General features: G+C 38.2%; 2 protein-coding genes and 1 pseudogene across 2 annotated transcripts; all 3 read right to left on the bottom strand.

Moving 5' to 3' along the window:
* Positions 1–465: 465 nt before the first annotated feature.
* On the bottom strand, positions 466–6083 carry LOC104231822 (uncharacterized; annotated as a pseudogene).
* A 10656-nt stretch (positions 6084–16739) lies between these two features.
* Positions 16740–17210, bottom strand: LOC138874479 (uncharacterized). The gene has a single exon (XM_070152938.1). It carries the CDS (start codon positions 17208–17210, stop codon positions 16740–16742), a length of 471 nt encoding a protein of 156 aa, XP_070009039.1.
* A 1101-nt stretch (positions 17211–18311) lies between these two features.
* On the bottom strand, positions 18312–20443 carry LOC138874475 (uncharacterized). Its single transcript, XM_070152936.1, has 3 exons — positions 19529–20443; positions 19235–19458; positions 18312–19044 (listed from the first exon to the last, which is right to left on the bottom strand). Exons 1-3 carry the CDS (start codon positions 20441–20443, stop codon positions 18312–18314), a joined length of 1872 nt encoding a protein of 623 aa, XP_070009037.1.
* Positions 20444–21803: the final 1360 nt, after the last annotated feature.

Raw genomic sequence — 21803 nt, 5'->3', positions numbered from 1 at the left:
TCTCAGTATTTGGTACTCTGACTTAATTGACTTGTTGCTTCACTATTTGTTGTTCTAAACTGCCAGTTATAGTTTACTTTATATTTTCCATGATTTCTTATTCTCAGCCTTTATTTATGTTTATTACTCACTGGGTCGGAGTACTCACATTACTCCCTGCACCTTGCGTGCAGATCCAGGTACACCACAGGCTAAGTGAGGAATTGTTTAACTGAGCAGGCAGTATCCGGGAGTATTGATGTAGCTGCATGGCATTCACAGCCTTGATCTCTCTCCTCTATCTCTATCTTTTATTCCATATTTTTCCTAGATAGACTTGTAATAGATGGATATTCTGTATTAGAGGCTCATATTCGTGACACCGGATTCTGTTGGGCTATGGTGTAGTATTTTAATTGAACTTCTGCAGATTTTATTATTAATTATACACTTGAATGAAATGACTTAGTAAATTCTTTGTGATATTTATCTATAATCTGAATAAGAATTTGTGATAATGCTGTTGAATGGTCGGGCTTGCCTTGCAGTGTGTTGGGCGCCATCATGACCGGGGTTGGGGTCGTGACAATGATCTGTCAGTGAAGGAATCAATCGCATCACTAACTCATCCATATTCCCTGTCGGTGTTGATGAGAATTTGGAGGTGTTCCTGACGATGTAGCATCCGATCCAAAAGAATCATGAAGATTTGGCCCGTAGTAGCATTTTGCTTGAGATCCAAGACCATATACTCTTCTTTTCTTTTCTCCTCCTACGGCTTGATAATATGCTTTACACTGATCAATATCAGATTGAGTTTGTGTTTGTTGTTGTTGTAATATCTCCTGATATTTTTCCTATAGTAGAGTTAATAGTTAGTGAAATAAAAAGGCTAAATAAAATATAGCATTCAATTTACAAAATGAAAAAAAAATATATGAAAGTAAAGTCAATAAAATTATTTAAAAAGTTATCTTACATGTACGATTCGAGATTTCTCAGCAACAAAAGATTTTCCACCATTACCATGTGTATGGACGTGCAAATGCAACTCACTAGATTCTGATTCATTAGAATCAGATTGTGACTAGTTAGAGTAGTAATCTGATTTAGTAGTTAGATGAAGACTACTGCAATGAACGCAGTAAATATGCAATTGCAAAGAACTTTCACAGAGCTTGTGGTCTGTAACTTTAGTATCGGATTGTGACTAGTTAGAGTAGTATTCTACAGAGCTAAAACTTTCAATTCTTGCAAAGAACTTCCATATTTAGAAGCCTACTTGCACTGGAACTACAATTGACGCACAAAAGAAAAGAAAAAAAAATAGATTACTAAAGTAAGACACTTGAAGTGGTAAAAGAAGCTCCTATGCCACAAATAGAAAAGAAAGATGCTTTTAAATAGTTCTAGTACTTTCTTCCAAAGTAAACATGCTTAATTAGGACTATCTCCCATTATGGATGAAGTACGAACTTCACCCACCAAAATTTTGACCACTTGAGCCATGAAACATTTATTTCATTTTGATAAACAAGTTAATATTAGAAGATGAAAAGAGAAACCACAACCTATAATAGCAATAAAGATTCAGTGATGAGACTAAATGTGATATACAAAAGAAAGAAAGGAAATAAATCTTAGTAAGTCAAAGTTGTCACATAGTACTTTATTATATTCGCTGATAAACATTACCAATTCGAACAATTTTCCATATCACAACATAAGTATCGATCAAATCCCATAATGACAATGTTCCATTCTAACTGTTTCTTCACAAGAAAATCCCTAAATAAAGAGAGGAAAAAAGAAGACATTGGTATTAATTCCAAAGCCAAGTTTGGAGCTTGTCCCCTATTTTGAAGAGGGCCAAAGAGGATAGGTGAAGACAATCAAATTTGGGAAGGACAAAATTTCAATTGCATATAGAGATAAACAAGATTTTAAGGGATGGGTAGCATGGGCTATCAACCCTACCGAGCAAGGCACAATTGGATCGCAAGCATTAGTTGCTTTCCATAACTCAAACGGCAGCACAATAGGTTATACAACACACATAACAAGTTAGAGTCCATCAATGCTGAAAGGAAATCTCAGCTTTCAAGTTTCATATCTATCTGTAGAATACTCAAGAGCAGAAAAATTTCCAAGTAAATGAATGAATTATGCAACAGATGTTTTATGAGGAACAATATATATTCCAAAAACAAACCATAAGCATATTTGTTATTCAAAGTTATGACCTTTTTCAGATCTAACCATTTTAATTCCATAGTACAAATCTGTCCAGCCTAAATCTACATAATTCCACCATGCTAAGAAGTATGCAAAGCAGAAACAACTTGAATATTTAGGGGAGAAACAAGAGAAAATGACACAGATATTACATTCTAAGGCAGCTGTGTAGGACAACTCTAAACAGGTGAATATTAATCTTCCAAAATTCACAAACTTAGGCTGAATATTAATCTTTTAAGTATTCTCTAAGTACCTTGGCCTTCCATTTATTTAAATGAAATCACACTGAAGCATTACTAGTAGAGGATAGAGCATATTTTATATCCACCTACAAGTCTCTTCCGATGCTCTCCAACACTGACAGAGCCACCTGTGTGAGTCCAGTGGCAACTCCGCTCCCACCACAACGATTTTTTGCATTTATTTCTAACTTTTTAATACACTTAGGATCTTTCCAAAGTCTCAACCAACTTTCCCACATATTATTTGGAATAGTGTCCGGTTGCACCCCATTTGATTTTAGTTTGCTAACAGAATCACTATATCTTTTTGCTGCCCTACGCCTCCCATTGGATCCGCACCGCACTATCAATTGAAGAATCCCAGTAGAAAGCCTTCTGAAATAATTTTATAAAGTAATAACATTAATAAGTTACATATAAAAGTTAATATGCTTTCTAAATCAAAGACTCAATAAACACTTAACAATTAACACTGAGATAATTACCGGTAATTTTATTGGCTTTCAATGAGCTCCTCCATAATTTCACATTATGGCAAAGAATGCTTACCGTTAATTCAAACATGGAAGTCATAAAGATTAAGTGGCCAACATACCTTCTGCAAATTGAAACTCATGTGAAAATTGGTCTAATACCCCATGATTCTAGAAATGTCAACTTCATGATATTGGTCCAATACCCATGATTCTAGAAATGTTCTTTTTATCTCGACTATATATCATAAGTTAAAAATAGTATTTAACTATTTGTGTAATTTTAAATCTATGAGTTCAGTTAGTGATTTAGTATTAGAATAGATCTAAAAACATCACGCTTCGCCCTTCCAGAAAATCCAGTATTTTTACACAAATATTTTATACAATTATTACACAGGTGGACGAAAATTCTTACACAAAAAACCACGAGTTCCAGACACACAAAATTATATGAATTCTTACACAAATATTTTATACAATTACAGCTCGATTCTAACAAAAAGATAAACTCAAATCCAAACTATGCATAAAATTCATATGTTATCTAAGCACCCCCACAGCAAAATTCACACAAAGCTCAAAACTTTTTACATAATTACTGCTAAAAAAACAGAAAAAGCAATTTTGTAAACAATTACAGTTCTATTTCCAACAAAAAATAAACTTAAATTCAATTTATGCACAAAAATAATAGGGTTACCTCTACTTGTTTTCTGGTAGTTCTTGAATGAATCTGAAGCCTTCACTATAACAAAATTGCTTCTTCCAAATTGAGAATACTTGTGAAAATAAGATGAACCATTTGGCCTGTTTGACCAAGATTGAGAAAAAGAACTCTTTTTAAAGGAACCAATGTGTGGGGTTTTAACATTATAACAAGTATAAAGCTGGTAATTACCAAGAAAATCACATGCATACATGGCTATTTCTGCAGAATTTTTCCGAGGGGGAAAAACATTAACAAAGAGTAGAGAAAATCTGGAATAAAGATGGAGAAACTTTGAAAATAAAATACCAAAATAAAGCACAAGACAGGATGAACATGATTCTCGCCCAGATCTACAATACATGAATGAAATCACAAAGAAGCTTATCTTATCAAGGACATACAATCCCTAAAATCAACGCACGACTTCAAATTTCAGCTTCATGTCTGTGAGAAAAGACAAACGTGTGAGGAACTAATTGAAGCATCTAATAGAGCAAAGGAGAAAGACATTATAGCCCTAAACAGTTTCTCTATTTGGAGATTCAGGCACGTCACAGACTCAAGCAAGCATTTCTAATTTCAACCCAAGAAAAATGACAATGAATAGTTGTAAGATTCACACCCAATTTTTGGTGTTTGAAGAAAAAACTCACATTTGTTGAAGAAGAGTGAAAGTGGGAGTCTGATAGAGAGGAGAGGAATTGGGGTGTTTGTGCCCTAATGGTTGGAGTCTTTTAACTAGGGTAATTTTATTTTGGGAGACGAAAATTTAGCAACGGAAATAGCGACGGACTAAAATTCTGTCGCTAATAATAATTAATGAAATTTTATTTTAGAAAATTAGCGACAAAAATATTTTGTCGCAACTAACTTTCGAATGTATTGATAAGTAAAATAATTCAGCGATGGATTTTTTGTCGTTAACTTTGCCGCTAAGTTTTAATAAATTTTGTCGCCCAAATTTCGTTACTAATTTTGTAGGTAAAATAAAGGCGCTAATTTTTAGCACCAATTTGAGCGACGAATATAAGTTTTTGTCGCTAATCTGTTGCTATATTTGACACGAATTATTTTGTAGCTTATTTGGCGACAAACTATTACAATTCATCACTAAACCGTCGTTATTTAGCTACGGAATATCTCTTGTCGCAAAATTCCGTCGCTAAACGCTGTTTTTTTTGTAGTGTTCTAATCACAGCAGTTGCTTAGAACAACCGAATATCGATAATAAACCTTTTATCAAATAAAGCTTCATTCCAACACTTTCACATACTACCAATGATAAATGAAACACAAAGAGAGTCATAACCATTCCTCAGATCAACCATTCGTGAAGCCACTCCTTCTTTGGCAAGGACCATAGCAAATTTCTGAGCGGAACATCGATATTATCCTTCCAACATGCTGAAACCGAATCTGTTTGTATTCATTCTAGATCCCAATGATCCCATCTAATCTAACACTACTACTCTGGTGACATGACACATCAATACGATCTAAAGCCACAACTTGTGCAATCCGCACACCAATAAGCAACAATCCGAGCGTACTCAAATCATGAAAAATGACTCAAATGAGAGAGTTGTACCATAAGCTCACCAGTACCACCACACACAATACTGAGAACCCGTCACACATCGTAGAAAAAGAACACACGAATCTAACCCAAAGGGTCATACCTTCGCATAACTTCGCTGCAATGCGCGACCCGATCCAAATACCGGTCCACCTGAAACACCTCAAGTCACTATGCTCAAAATCGATAACCACGCGCAATTTGACGTCTAGAAACAAAGCAAATCATCATAACTACGGCGAAGCAATTGACATAACATCACACAAACCCGAAAGTATACAACCGATACGCCATCCGCCGAGCAATACCCAATACTCTTTTCGCTCGAATTCCACTGAGAGACCTCAATAAAACCGCACTACATGTGCCTATAACCAACAAATCCTAACGCCTCGCAACACGGAAAGGTAACTCATAGATCTCCCTAGATCACTAATAAGCTCAATAACAATTGAATCAACATATACCTCAACAATAAAACTCGAAGTCAACCAAGCCGACTCGATGCAGAACACACATCCATATTGGCCTACCAATGAATCCCTTATCAAGGAGTTCCTGAAGCTGTTCCTTCAACTCCTTTAACTTCGCCGGTGCCATACGATACGGTGCCCGACACCAGATCAATACCGAAATTAACAACCCTGTCCGGTGACATGCCCGGCAGCAGGAAACACATTCGGAAAATCCCTCACCATCGGAACTGAATCAATAGTAGGAGTCTCTGCACTGCCATCCATAACAAAGGCCAAATAAGAAAGACAACCCTTTCCAGGCATTTGTTGGGTCTTAAAAAATGAAACCACCCTACTGGGAACATAATCCGTCGAATCTCGCCACTCAATCTGTGACATTCCCGGCATAGCCAATGTCGTCGTCCTAGCGTAACAACTCAGAATAACACGATACGGAGACAACCAGTCCATACCCAATATCACACCAAAATCTAGCATACTAAGCAATAAGGATCCACTCGGGTCTCCAAACCTCCAATAGTTACCATACAAGACCAATATACACGGTCCACAACCATGTCCTAACCTTTTTGTGAGAACTCCTAGTCTCCAAATCCATACAACACGGGAATCACCATATCCGATCCCAACTCCACCGTCTGAATATACCACACACCCCTAATACCCAAATCATTCCACGAGAGGTACTCCTATAATTCTTTTGTGCCACCAAGCAAACTCGAATATCAATAGTTGATCCAACAAGAGAGTGTCGCAATACTAATGAAGTATCCTCAACTCAAACACATCGCCCTTTCTAAAATGTATACCCTCATCAAGCCACACCAATCACTGATCTCATTTATCTAGTTATCTGAAACCGTCCATGCTACCTAAGAATTTGTGACCTTCCTTTCAAAATTGAACCGTGATCTTACACATGCAAATCTCAATCCTATACAACATACCGCATATACCATACCATCCTAGGATAAACATGAGAACTTCATATCCATTCCGAGCCACAAGCAACTACATACTCTACTAACCAAGAACTTTCCATTGATCCCATCTAGAAGAAAATCACTATACATCCTATGCTCCTCATGCTTGTAAAAAAATATACATCTCTAACCGTGGTAGAAACCATCAAGAACTCTCCGAATTCCTTTTGCACAAAACTAAAGCGTCAGGACTGAATCCTTCTAACTAAACCAAGCTATGCAGGCCACTAAAACCTAAGAGCATTGCCGCGAAACACCTGTAGAAACTCATTACCTCGTAAACACCCAAAGAACTAATCATATCCTTACCATGCCGATCCGGCCTACTGCCAAGCTATCCCACCTATCTAAGTTCCTTATGATTTACCTTCAACTTGATACTTCTTCTCGCTATAACACCACAATCCTTGACCCAGACTCGCCACACGAGACCCAAGCATAAAGCCACACCGTCCTACGGTTCATAAGCCACTGACTACTCTCTCAAATATCCTCAAAAGCACCATATTCGAAATACTTTCCCTGAAGAGACTTCATGCGAATCTAAAGTCATTACCTTCACCTTCCCGATACTGATGTGTAGAATCCATAATGATATAAAAATACCATGAGTCTTGACACCCCCCATTGCAAACCTCAGTTTCTGGCCAAATATACACCCTGAAAATATCCAATTATTACATGTAAAATCTTGAACCCATTAGAACCATTCTCGAGAGTCATACACTCTACTCAAACCACAATTAGACCGTTCAAAAGGACCAGACGACCAGTGCTCATTAGCACTCCGATACCGTAGAATGTATCCTCACCTTAATGTAACCAAGCAACTTCCTATTCTATGCACCGTACATCCTTTACCAATAATAGTTTAAGTAATTCTGTGATTCTTATACACCCATAAAACCTAACATAACCTTTATTGAGATTTTCTTTACTCGAGCCATCCTCGATCTCAACCTCCGTAAGCTATAACTGTTCCACCAGTATGCCTCAAACTGGAACCAACATAGCACATAACCGTGCAATCAACTAATCAATAGCAGACTCCCCACTTGGCTCAAAGCCGTAGATCAAAACATACAATAACTCATAATGCATATACTCTATTACTGCCAAAATACCATCGTGAGATTAAACTCAATCCTTCATAAGCTCGTGCAACACAGACCATCTAGTACTTCAAATCTTCTACAAATCTCGCATTGACCCTCGTAACAGTCAAGCCCACTCTCTTAAGCGACCCAAATTCAAATTGCAACAAATATTTCACTAGTAAAAGAGATCTTCCAACAAACACCATAAGGATCACACAACTTTAGAACACTCCACAAGAGATAACCCACATGTTTCGCCTCAAATCTAACATCTCTTTATGCTCTTCCACCATCATAAATATTACGTAGTCACTTAATCTTCCTAAGTCTAAACTCATATCGCAATGTCAAATCTACTTCACTTCCCAACTAGGCAACATGAAACTCAGATCGTGTTTATCGTGCTTGCATTGTTGTTATTGGGGGTCTTGAGACCCAGGTAGATCTCCTACTTCTCGACATGTTGGATTTTGATATCATTCTAGGGATGGATTGATTATCCCCATATCATGCTATATTGGATTGTCATGCCAAGACAATGACCTTAGCATTACCGGGGTTGCCTCGTTTGGAGTGGAGAGGGACCCTTGGTCATTCTACTAGCAGGGTTATCTCATAAATGAAGGCTCGGCGTATGGTTGGTAAGCGATGTTTGGCCTATTTGGCGTATGTTCGTGATTCCAGTGCTGAGGTTCCTTCTATGGATTTTGTGCCCGTTGTTCGTGAGTTTCCAGAGGTATTTCCTTCAGACCTGCCGGGGATGCCACCCGATAGGGATATTGACTTTTGCATTGATTTGGCTCCAGGAACTCAGCCCATTTCTATTCCGCAATATCATATGGCCCCTCCAGAGTTGAAAAAATTAAAAGAACAGTTGCAGGACTTATTGGATAAAGGCTTTATTAGACCTAGTGTCTCGCTTTGGGGTGCGCCGGTGTTGTTTGTTAAAAAGAAGTATGGGTCGATGAGGATGTGTATAGATTATCAGTAGTTGAACAAAGTCACCATCAAGAACAAGTATCCATTGCCGAAGATTGATGATTTGTTTGATCAGATTCAGGGTGCTCAAGTGTTTTCTAAGATAGATTTGGGATTTGGCTGCCATCAGTTGAGGATCAGGGCATCTAATGTCCCTAGGACAGCTTTTTGCACTCGGTACAGGCATTATGAGTTCTTAGTAATGTCATTCAGGTTGACAAATGCCCCAGCAACTTTCATGGACTTGATAAACCAAGTGTTCAAGCCTTATTTAGATTCTTTTGTGATTGTCTTCATTGATGATATTTTGATTTACTACCGCAGCCAGGAGGAGCACGAGCAGCATCTTTGAGTCGTTCTTCAGACTCTAAGGGATAGTCAGTTGTATGCTAAGTTTTCGAAGTGTGAGTTTTGGTTGAGTTCGGTTGCATTCTTAGGTTATGTTGTATCATCAGAGGGTATTCAAGTAGATCCGAAGAAGATAGAGGAAGTCAAGGACTGGCCTAGACCCGTATCAGCTACGATAATCCATCCCACGTGTTAGACTTCAGCACTATCCAGTTGGACAAGGATCTGACCTATGAGGAGGAGTCGATAGCTATCCTAGACCAACAGGTTTGTTAGTCGAGATCGAAGAAGTTCCCTTCAGATCATGTTTAGTGGAGAGGTCAGCCTGCCGAGGCAGCTACCTGGGAGTCCAAGTCCCATATGCGAAGCCGATATCCCCATATTTTCCGTGACTCAGGTACTTCTTTTCTATGTCCATTCGAGGATGAATAGTTGTTTTAGAGGTGGAGGATGTGATGACCCAAAAGGCCATCACTTGATTTTTGAGTCAATTCTATGTTTTGAGGCCCTAAAAGTCTCCTTTTATCTCACCTCGATTTACGTCGCGGTCTGGGCGTATATCTGGAACGCTTTTATGTGAAAATTTGATAAAAATGCTAATTTGGCCTTTAAAACTGAATTTAAGTTGACTTCGATCAATATTTTGGGTACACGGATCCGGACCCGTGATTTGACGGTCCCGAAGGGTCCATATAAAAATATGGGACTTAGGGGCGTATGCCCGAAATCGAATTCCGAGGTCCCAAGCCTGAGAAATGAATTTTTGAAGTGTTTAACTAAAATTGTAAGATGTTTTGGAAATTTAGATGTATTTGAAATTGATGGTATCGGGACTATATTTTGGTTCCGTAGCCCGGTACATGTCTTATATGTTATTTAGGTCAATAATGTAAAATTTGGTAAGAAAGGGACTTGATATGACGTGAATCGGACCCTCGGTTGCTAAAATTTGAACCTAAGAGTTCTTGAGATTTTTCTTTGATTTTGATGCTAAATTCGTAGTTAAAGGTGTTAATTTGGCTATTTAATCGCACGAGTAAGTCCATATGATGTTTTGAGTTAGTATGCATGCTTGGTTTGGAGCCCCGAGGGCTCAGGTGAGTTTACGAAGGTTTTTACACTTAGGAAAAGTTTTAGAAATGTTGCTTCTGATGCACAAACATTCTGTACTTCGTGATCGCGAAGCCTTTCACACGATCACGAAAAGGAAATTAGGGTTGGGGTGAACTTGTTCTATGCGAACGCGAAGTAAGGGACACGAATACAGAGCACTGGGGGCTGCTCTACGCGAACTCGACCTTTGTCCCGCTAACACGTGATGTAAAATGAAGCTGGTCTGGGATGTTGTCGTTCTTCTACGCGAACGCGTACACTGGTCCGCGAACGCGAAGTTCAGGAGGGCAAACCCTTCGCAAACTCATAGGAGAACTCGCGATCGCGTAAGTCCACTTTTGGCAGCTCTTCGCAATCGCGACAGTGTTCTCGCGAACGCGATGAACACTGTCGCCCAGCTCTTTTAAACAGTAACAGAAACGGGAATAAATCATTTACTCACATCTTTTTCCCCAAAATCAGAACCTAGGCGATTTTTGAAGAGTAAAATCAACACTAAATCATAGGTATGTATTCCTAAACCCATCTCCTTCATTTCCATCAACACCCATTAGATTTCTAGGCCTAAATATTGTTCTTCCATGGTAGAATTTGGGATTTTGGGTAGAGTTAGGGCTTTTTGAATAATTAGAATTTAGACCTCATTTTGGGGTCGGATTTCGAAACTAATTGTATATTTGGACTTGTGGGTGAATGGGTGATCGGGTTTTGGTCCGAACCTCGAGTTTTGACCTAGCGGGCCCGGGGTCGATTTTTGACTTTTTTGGGGAAAATGATAGAGAACCTATAATTAAGCATTGAGTATGAATTCTTTAGCATTTATTGATATTGTTAAATTAATTTGGACTCGATACAAGTAAACCGGAGGTTAATTCTAAAGTAAAAGCGGTGTTTGAGGCTTGAGTTGGCCGTAAAAGTTCGAGGTAAGTGTTTGGTATAACCTTAGCTTGAGGGAATAGGTATTATGCCTTATTTGCTATGTGCTAGTGTAATATACGACGTATAGGTGTGGTGACGAGTATCTATACGTCGGTGTCACGCATGCCCGTGAGTCTTAAATTGTAATTGTTGTATTTCTTAATGAGTACTAAAATTGCCTAAATTGTTGATTCTCCATGTTGAGCAAGACCTATGATTAACTTGTGGTATTTGTTTATTGTGGAGCATTGTCTCCAGTTGAGGTTTTGATTGTGAAGTTAAGTGTTGGTACAAGTTTGGTTATAGTTGATTCCCTTGCGGGACGTACTTATTTCTTATTGTTGATTCCCTTGCCGGGATGTATTTATTCTTGTTGTTGATTCCCTTGCTGGGATATTATTGTTGCTATTGTTTGGGTGAGGAAAGAGTGATAAAGCACGAAGGGTGATGCTGTGCACATTCATATTTATGCATTTGGCGAGGAAAGAGTGATAAAGCACGAAGGGTGATGCCTTGTACATTTTTATAGATATTGATGCGTATGGAGAGGAAGAGAGATAAAGTACGAAGGCTGATGCCATGCATATTTCTAATAATTATATGGTGAGGAAGAGAGATAAAGAACGAAGGGTGATGCCATGCACATTTTAATTATTTGATTGCATTGGTGAAGATTGAGAGTAAAAGCACGAAGGGTGATGTCATGCACTTATTGCCTGTTTATTTTGATTTCTTGCTGTTTTGGTTCAAGTACCTTGATTATCTTATTCCACTATTACTGTGATTCATTATGTTGATATTCTTCCCCATAGCATGTTGCCCTTTCCCCGTTACTTCTGAATTACTTTTATTACTATTATTCTGTTAGATACAATTTGGCTGCAGGTTATTGGTTGTTGTGTCCTAGCCTCGTCACTACTTCGCGAGGTTAGGCTCGACACTTACCAGCACACGGGGTCGGTTGTGCACTACACTCTGCGCTCTTTTATGTAGATCCCAGTACTGGAGCATACAGACCTTAGCTAGGGGTTGCTGCCTTCAGTCCATCAGGAGACCCGAGATAGTCCTGCAGGCGTCCGCAGGCCTTGGCCTCCCCTCCTTATCTAGTTTGCATCTGTTATTTACTATTTTCGAGATAGACATGTAATTTCTTGTTCAGACTTTATTTGTAGCTTTCTTAGTTAGTCCGTGAGATTGTGACACCAGTTCTGGGTAGTTTATGTTATGGATTTGTATTGATGTTAGCTAAATTGTTAAATTTTCATTCTTTCGCTCTATTAATTTCTGTTGTTTATAAATGTTAATTTATAATTGTTAATGGTTTAAAAATGAAAAGAGTAAAATAAGTGGCTTGCCTAGCTTTCACTAGTAGGCGCCATCATGACTTCCGAGGGTGTAAAGTCCGGGTCGTGACACTTTTACCTCTGTCATCTTCATTGTAAATGGAAAACGAATTTGAATTCTTCAGTCTAAGTGCTTGAGTTTGCAGATAATTCCTTAGAATGACACACAAATTTTTGATTATAAGATATGAGAGTCAAATTTTGCTAAGAAAAAAAGAAGAAACTAAAACCCTCTGCTATGGTAGAGAGAAAAGAAGCGTTCTTTTCTTTGAAAGAGGGAAAGAGATGGAACCCTAGTCAAATTTGTTTTTAATTTTAGAAATAAATCCAACCGTTGGATTAGATGCATCTAATGAATGAGATTAATCCTGATATAAGTAAATAAGGTATAATAAAATTAATAAAGAAAACATTTATTTAGAATTCTCTAGAAGATAGAAGAAATGATCTTGACCATTAATTTAAAATGGACTAGATCTGATGAATCTATGTGGTAAGAAGTGGGCTCAAAGTGTGAAGGGATGAGGAGGGCATGTGTTAGGCGTGTGTTGGTCCCAGAATTTGAACCGTTAGTGCCTATGCGGCGCTGATCTAGAGGCTCATGTGGCGCTTATGTGGAGTCCATGTAGATGAAAGAGTTAGGTAGATGGACTGGCGGGTATGAGCTATTTTATGGGCTATTTTGTGGGCATGGTTGGTTGATTTATGGGGTTTAAAAATCTGAAAATGTGTTATAAGAATTGGCCCCATTTTAAGTAACATTGAACTTTACCAAGATGATCCAATTTACATTTAAAAGTCTTTTTTCACTTTAAATTTTACTATGCATCCATAATTCTAATAATTTATAATAAAATATATTATATTATATTGTTGTAAAAATTAATATTTAGTATGTATGAATTTATATATAGAATAAGAAATAGAGAAATAAAATATAGTTTGGCAAATAATATTTGTATTAATTATTACGATGCATTAACATTAAATAATAATATGATAGTGACTAAGTAACTAAAATAATAATAACGATATAATTATAATAAATAAATATACTAAATTATACTAAGGCTAATAATTATATTTTATTTTAAAAATCTTGAGGCTAGAAAAATATAGCAAATGTTTTGGATAAAAATATGTAAAATATATTTAGTAAATTATTAAGAATTAGGAAGTATAAAGAAATTGATTATGAAAAAGGAGGGCCAAAATTGGTTGTCAACAGCTGCTCCTGTTTGACCGTGGACGATGAAAGAGTCTTCGGGCAAAGAAATTGACTTAGTGACCAATTTGTCCCGATTTGTAAATATGGATCAGAGGGTTGGAAGGATTATAACATGAAACTTGGAAGGCTTTTGAAATGAAAAGAAATTTTAAAGAGTTATGGCCGAACTCTGATTTCTGAATCGCCCACATACCTCGGGTTCTACGAGAATCAAGTCATATGTAATTCCAGATTGATGGTGCTATGGAATAAGACTTAATGATTGATGCGGATCCTAAAATGCCGCCCCAGTGTTGAATTATGAAGACACAAGGTGTTAGTTATTGGGAAACATGATTGAAAGAAAATGTGTCGAAATAAGGATTTTGGCTAAGATTTTGGTAGTCTGGACGAACGGAATCCGAAAGTAGACCTTTGACTTTTGCTGGCTAGTCTGGTTTCCTCCCCAGCAAACTGTCCCAGTTCGCTGCTTAGATAGAGTTTCACGTTGTGCTATTTTTTCTGCTAAGCTCAATAGACTAGGTAAAATTGTTAGTAAACGAGATATAAAAATGCGATAAGTCATAACAGTAATTTCATTAAAATGAAACCTCTAAGCCATTAATTTATCATAAAATAAGCCAGGTATGTTAAAATAATTCTTTGATCATGACTAATGAAATGAGGCTTTGAGTCAATGATTCATGTAAATGGTGTCTTTCAGCGATGAATTATGTATGATTGATAAAAATGAGGTATTTAAGCCAATGATTGATGAAAATAAGGCATTTACGCCAAATGATAAAGTAATTGAGGCGTTTAAGCCAAATGACTGATGAGGCTTTCCAAGCCAAATGATTTAAGGTAATGAAAATATTTGTGGTGTATTTGCAAGGCAATTGTGTGGTGCATTTAAAAGTAATGGTGCAGTGTATTTGAAAGCATTTGCATTGTGCATTTGCAAGCAATGATATAGTACTTTTTAAAGTATTTGTGCAGTGCATTTGTAGTGCCTTTGAAAGCAAAAGTGCAGTGCATTTGAAAGCATTTATATTATTCATTTTGCAAGCAATGGTGCAATGCATTTGAAAGTATTTGTGTGGTGCATTTGAAAGCAATGGTGCGGTGCATTTAAAAGTCAATGTGCAATATATTTAAAGCTATGTGCGATGTAGTTTGCATTTATAAAAATTAGTAGCTGAAAAGTAATGACAATCAATGTATTAAAAAAATATTATAAGGTTCCAAAATTATCATTAGAAAAATCTCAAACTTAGATTTTAAATATCATCATCATTCAAAAGGTGTAATTTTCAATAAAATACTATAAAAAATTCAAACTGTTCGACGAAGGGTCTTGGTATTTATATTCATTATTGATTTTTCTACTTCCTCTATCCTGAAAATCTGCACTCAAAGAAACAATTGTGAGTTGGGGGGGGAGGGGGAAGGTTGATTCGTGTTGACTTTGATGCTGTGGCCTTTGATAATCTTGCGCTTCCCACTTTGTTTGGACTTGTAACCCCGACCCAACAATGAATCTTGGCGAATGAATAGTTAAGAAATTTTGATGAAAAAAATCAATTTTAATAAATAAAATATGCATAATTTTTTTTATAAAAATAAAGTTATTGCCAAATTTTGCATTGTGACATGCTTGTGAAATAAAGTGAACGTCCTTATTTGAAATCCTGTAATTCGTCTTGCTTGACCATCCTTTGTCGATGAATGATGCCTCCTCATGACAACGTCTTCAAAAGCTGCCCCAGTTTCCAACTTGGGGGGAAATAATGCATTTATTATAATGAGACCGAACCCACAGGTCTGCCTACGTATCCCCTCTTAAACGGGAATCAGGTCAAACGTAGTTCATTTATATTAAGAAGTATTACATAGAAAAGAAAGAGGTTGCCAAATATGCCTCTAGACATAGTATCTCTTGACTTCATCTAAGTTGATGGGCTTGGCCCATACTTCACCATCCATTTCTGCTAAAATCAGTGCTCCTCCAGTCAATACCCGATGCACCATGTACGGACCTTGCCAATTTGGTGCAAACTTTCCTTTAGTTTCATTTTGGTGCGGGAATATGCGCTTCAAAACTAGTTGCCCCAGTTTGAACTGACGTGGTTTCACTTTCTTGTTGAAGGCTCTGGCCATCCTGTTTTGATAGAGTTGACCATTGTAAACTGCATCCATTCTCATCTCGTTAATAAACATTAGTTGTTCGTACCGATTCTTCACCTATTCTGCATTGCTCAGCTCGGCTTCCTAGATGACCCTCAAAGGTGGTATTTCAAATTCCGCTGACAATACAGTTTCAGTTCCATAGACCAAAAGATAAGGTGTTGCCCCAGTTGATGTTTTGACTATAGTGCGATATCCAATGAGAGCAAATGGAAGCTTCTCATGCCAATGCCTGTAGTTATCAATCATCTTTCGCAATATCTTCTTCATGTTCTCGTTGGCTGCTTCAATAGATACATTCATCTGAGGTTGATAGGGAGTGGAATTTCGGTGAGTAATCTTGAACTTATCACATATTTCTCGCATCAAGTCACTATTGAGATTGGCTCCATTATCTGTAATGATTAACTCGGAATTCCAAATCGGCAAACGATGTTATTACGGACAAAATCTGCTACCACCTTTTTTGTAACTGACTTGTAAGAAGAGGCTTCTACCCACTTTGTAAAGTAATCAATAGCTACCAAGATAAATCTATGCCCATTTGATGCGACAGGCTCAATAAGGCCAATGACGTCCATGCCTTAAGCTGCGAATGGCCAAGGAGAACTTGTCACATCGAGTTTATTCGGCAGGAGTTGAATCAAATCACTATGAATCTGACACTGATGAAATTTCTGTACAAAACAAATGCAATCTGTTTCCATGGTCATCCAAAAGTAACCTGCTCGGAGAATTTTCTTTGCCAAAGTAAAACCATTCATGTGAGGCCCACATGTTCCTGCATGTATCTCTTCGATCACCTTGTATGCTTATCTGGCATCTACACACCTCAATAGTCCTAAATTTGGGGTCCTCCTATATAAGATTTAGCCGTTTAGGAAAAAATGATTTGCCAATCTTCTAAGCGTTCTCTTCTGGGTACTGATTGCTCCTTCAGAGTAATCCCTTGTCTTGAGATACCTCTTAATGTCATAATACCATGGTTCTCCGTCTGGCTCTTCATCCACATGGAAACAATAAGCTGGCTGATCTTGCACATTCACCTTGATGGGGTCAATATAGTTTTTATCTGGATGTTGAATCATGGAAGACAAAGTTTCTAAAGCATCTGCAAACTCATTTTGAACTCTTGGAACATGCTTGAAGTCCACCTTGATAAACTTCTTACATAACTCCTTTACACAATGTAAGTACGGTAGGATTTTTGTGTTCTTTGTATTCCATTCGCCTTGTACTTGATGAATCAGCAAGTCTGAATCACCTATAACCAACAACTCTTGGATATTCATATCAACGGCCATTCTAAGCCCAAGTATACAAGCCTCATATTCTGCCATGTTGTTAGTGCACAGAAACCGAAGTTTTGCTGAGATTGGATAGTCCAAATTCTGAAACTAATACTACTCCAACTCCGACTCCTTTGAAGTTTGCGGCTCCATCAAAGAACATTCCCCAACCGGAATATGCTTCTGAAATGACTTCTCCAGCAAACAATATTTCTTCATCTGGGAAGTATGTCCTAAATGACTTATATTCTTCATCCACATGATTTTCTGCAAAGTGGTCAACTAAAGCTTGTCCGTTGATGGTCTTCTGAGTAACATACACAATGTCAAACTCACTTAGAAAAATCTGCCACTTTGCCAGCTTCCCTGTAGGCATAGGTTTCTGAAAGATATACTTGAGCGGGTCCATCTTGGAAATGAGATAAGTGGTGTATGCTGACAAGTAATGCCTCAAATTTTGTGCAACCCAAGTTAAGGCGCAACAAGTGCGTTTCAATAAAGTATATCGTGCTTCATATGGTGTGAACTTCTTGCTCAAGTAGTATATGACTTTCTCCTTCCTCCCAGTTTCATCATGTTGCCCCAAAACACATCCAAATGCATTATCTGATCCGGACATGTATAACAACAGCGACCTTCCAGGTTTCGGAGGTACCAGCACAGGTGGGTTAGATAAATATTCCTTGATCCTATCAAAAGCTTGTTGATATTCCTCTATCCATTTGGTAGTGGCATCTTTCCTCAGCATCTTGAATATTAGCTCACAAATCATTGTTGATTGGGCTATGAAACGACTGATGTAGTTAAGGTGACCAAGGAAGCTCATCACGTCCTTCTGATTCTTTGGAGGTAGAAGGTCTTGGATAGCCTTTATCTTTGAAGGATCCAGTTCTATGCCCCTTCTACTGACAATGAAACCTAATAATTTTAAAGCCGGAACTCCGAATGCACACTTTGCGGGATTCAGCTTCAAATTATATCGCCGCAACCTATCAACAAACTTCTTCAGGTCTACCAAGTTATCTGAACTCTTCCGTGACTTGATGATGACATCGTCCACATAGACCTCAATCTCTTTATGGATCATGTCATAAAAAATAGTTGTCATAGATCTCATATATGTATCACCTGCATTATTGAGTCCAAAAGGCATTACCCGATAACAATACACCCCCAAGGTATGATAAACGATGTCTTCTCAACATCATCTTCATCCATCAAAATCTGGTGGTAACCGGCAAAGCAATCAACGAATGACTTTAACTCATGCTTTGCACAATTATCAATGAGTATGTGAATATTCGGGAGTGGGAAATCATCCTTTGGACTAGCCTTGTTGAGATCCCGATAATCCACACATATTCTGATCTTCCCGTCCTTCTTTGGTACTGGTACTATATTGGCCAACCAGGTGGGGTACTTCGTGACTCGGATGACATTTGCCTTAAATGTCTTGAAGACTTCTTCTTTGATCTTCAAACTTAAGTCCGTTTTGAATTTTCTTGTTTTTTGCTTTACCAGGGGACAAGATGGATCCGTTGGCAACTTATGGGAAACAATATTAGTGCTTAAACCAGGCATGTCGTCATACGACCAAGCGAACACATCGACATGTCGTCTCAGAAGATCCACATATTTCTCATATTCTGATGGTGTCAAATGGACACTAATTCTTGTTTCTTTTATAAACTCTGAATTTCCCAAATTTATAAGCTTTGTTTTGTCGAAATTTGGTTTTGACTTGTTCTCAAACTGCTCAAGTTCTTTAGTTAATTCTGCAGGCGGCACATCTTCTTCATATTCTTCAAGATCTTGCTTGCTATTTTGTTCACTTGTTTCATTGCATATCACATTCACGGTGTCGACATTTTTATTAATTTGTTTGCTGAAAAATAAAATAAAAAAGAAAGAAAATTAATAAAGACAAAAAAATTAAATGTAAAACGAAAAAGCATATTCAGATTTTGCATTTAACCTTCCAAAAGATCGAGGCAAACAACATAAAAATCATAGACACGATTCAGACCTCAATTTTGAATCGTGTTCTTTAAAAAGTATTATTACAATCCATCTACCAAGACTCCCGGCAAACCGAGGATGGTGTACAAGTCCAATTGTTCAAAACATCTCCAGGTGCGACATCCCAAATAGTTGGCATCTCAGTGCAATCTTTCAGAATCACGTTGTAATCGGCAATGAATAGGTTCCTGATTCCTTCAACGAGGTCATATTCAGCATCTTCATCTAGCTCATGAATAGTAACTGTCTTGGGGAATGACTGGCTTAGCGGCAGGATAGGCTGTGGCAGGACAATGTCACTTTTATTCTTGAGACGGGCCTCCGAGACTTCTTTTGGAGTGGGTTCGTACCCTAGGCCAAATGTGTTGTTCTGCCCTGGTAACTGAATTGGCTCTACTATTCCATGAAACCTTGCTCCAAGTCCTCGACCAGGCTCGAAACCATTCTCCAACATTTTTGATACCACCATCACGAACACACTTGGCAACTTTATCTCTTTCTTTACCTCGGGTAGCAGTCATAATTTCTTCAATGTGGAAAATGGCTCCATCCAACCTCTCCACATTGTCAATGATAGGGATCGAATTCCCGGGGTAAATGGGATTGCTTGCTTCTCCATGAATCACAACTTTCTGGTGATTCCACACAAACTTCACGTTCTGGTGCAAAGTGGAAAGGACTGCACCGGCCATGTGAATCCACGAGCTTCCCAACAATAAACTATAAATAGAAGATATGTCTAAAACTTGAAATTCAATGATAAACTCCACAGTACCAATTTGTAATGCTAAGTCAATTTCACCAATAGCACTCCTTTGCGCTCCATCAAAAGCTCTAACATTCACATGAATTTCACGAACTTTTTCGATGTCAATTCCCAAAGCTTTAAGGGTAGTGAAAGGAAATATATTGAGTGCCGAACCATTATCAATAAAAACCCTAAAAATAAGCTTGTCCCTGCACTTGACAATGAGATGCAAAGCTTTATTGTGACTTAGACCTTCAGGCGGCAATTCATCCCCGTGAAAAGTAATCTTGTGGGCTTCTAGAATTTGGGCTTCCATAGTTTTGAAATGTTCACTAGTTGTCTCAGCTGGCACATATGCTTCATTGAGTACTTTTACCAAAGCATTCCTGTGGCTATCGGAACTCATCAATAATGACATGAGGAAAATTTGAGCCGACATCTTCTTCAATTGGTCTATAACAGAGTATCTGGTACATTGCATATTTCTCCAAAACTCTTCTACTTCAGCTTCTATCATAGACTTCTTTTTGTTGTTGTCCTCACTTGAAGTTTCTCATGATGCTTCTTCAGGATTATAACACCGACCGGATCTTGTCATACTTCCAGCTGCAGCTTCTACAACTAATTTTACCTTTCCTTTATTCCTTACATCAGACTGATAGACCCAAGGAACTGCTTTGGTTTCAAATGAGGGTGTCTGAGCAACTAGAGCCATGATCCTGGGTTTCGGAGGGAGTACTTCCACCTCAATTGGTGCTCGTACTTGCACTGTGATGACATGAGCGATAAAGGCAGATGACACAACCTTTTTCTCGTCTTCAATTGGTACAATTGTTCCTTCCAAATTCCAATCTTCATCAGTAGATTTCATGTTAATACCAGTATCACCGAGATTTGGAAGAGGGTTGTTGTTCACATTCGGGGGAGCTTCCTTAAGCTGAATAGTTCCTGCTTTGATCAACTCTTCAATCTTATCTTTGAGAGTAAGGAAATTTTCTGTGTCATGTCCAGTCACACCATAGTGATATGCACAATGCTTGGTCCCATCATACCATCCTGAGAGGGGGTTGGGAACTCTTCCTGGGACTGGTTGGAGTACTCCTGCGGCTTTCAGCGTTTCATACAACTAGGCTAAAGGTTCAGCTAGGGGTGTATAGGTTTTGGCTGGTTTTCTTTCAAAGCTCGGGCGAGGTCTAGGTGTAGTTGGGCAGTTTTATGATTAGTAACGGGGTTGAGATGGATATGTGGGTTGGTAATGTGATGGATTCTGGTATGGGTGCTCGGGGTGGATAATAGGTTGGTTGGGAATTATAAACAGGATAGGGAATAAGCGAAGGCTAGTAATAAGGTTGAGGAGTTTGGGTGTATGGGCTATAGTATGAAGGTTGGGGTAACTGGTTTTGGTAGGTTAACATTTGGTTAGGCCTGCTGTCTTGGATGGTCATAACAGCGGATACTTCTTTCTCCTTCTTCTTACTTGCTCCTCCAATAGTTCCTGACTGGATTGCCTTACTCGTTGCTTGTAGTGCTGCCAAGTTTGTAATCTTTCCTGATTTGAGACCTTCCTCTATAACGTCTACCATCCTAACAACTTTCGAGAATTTCTGCCCCAACATGCTTATCAATCTCTCATAGTTCGCTGCATCCATTTGAGATCGAATAAAAGTAGTTGTCATCTCATCCTCTCCCATCGGAGGTTGGACTCTTGCTGCTTCTGCCCTCCACATCAAGGCATACTCTCTAAAGGATTCTGTTGTTTTCTTCTCCAACGTCATCAAATAGAATCTATCTGGGTTGGTCTCGGTGTTAAATCTGAATTTGTCCATGAATTCTTACGCCATGACACTCCATCTACGCCATTTTTGTGGGTCTTGACT

Source organism: Nicotiana sylvestris, chromosome 1, assembly GCF_000393655.2.
Source record: "Nicotiana sylvestris chromosome 1, ASM39365v2, whole genome shotgun sequence".
Taxonomy (NCBI): Eukaryota; Viridiplantae; Streptophyta; class Magnoliopsida; order Solanales; family Solanaceae; genus Nicotiana; species Nicotiana sylvestris.
Note: the sequence above shows the minus strand (reverse complement) of the source record. Positions and strands in the feature narration are given on the sequence as shown.

Bases quoted from the DNA above. Each gene is read 5' to 3' on its own strand.
- LOC138874479 (XM_070152938.1), bottom strand. From the start codon at position 17,210: ATGGCAGAATATGAGGCTTGTATACTTGGGCTTAGAATGGCCGTTGAT.
- LOC138874475 (XM_070152936.1), bottom strand. From the start codon at position 20,443: ATGATAGAAGCTGAAGTAGAAGAGTTTTGGAGAAATATGCAATGTACC. The intron at 19,459-19,528 runs GTACGAACCCAC...GTCCTGCCACAG, and splicing joins AACAACACATTTGGCCTAGG to CCTATCCTGCCGCTAAGCCA. The intron at 19,045-19,234 runs GTAGATGGATTG...TTTATTTTTCAG, and splicing joins TCGGTTTGCCGGGAGTCTTG to CAAACAAATTAATAAAAATG.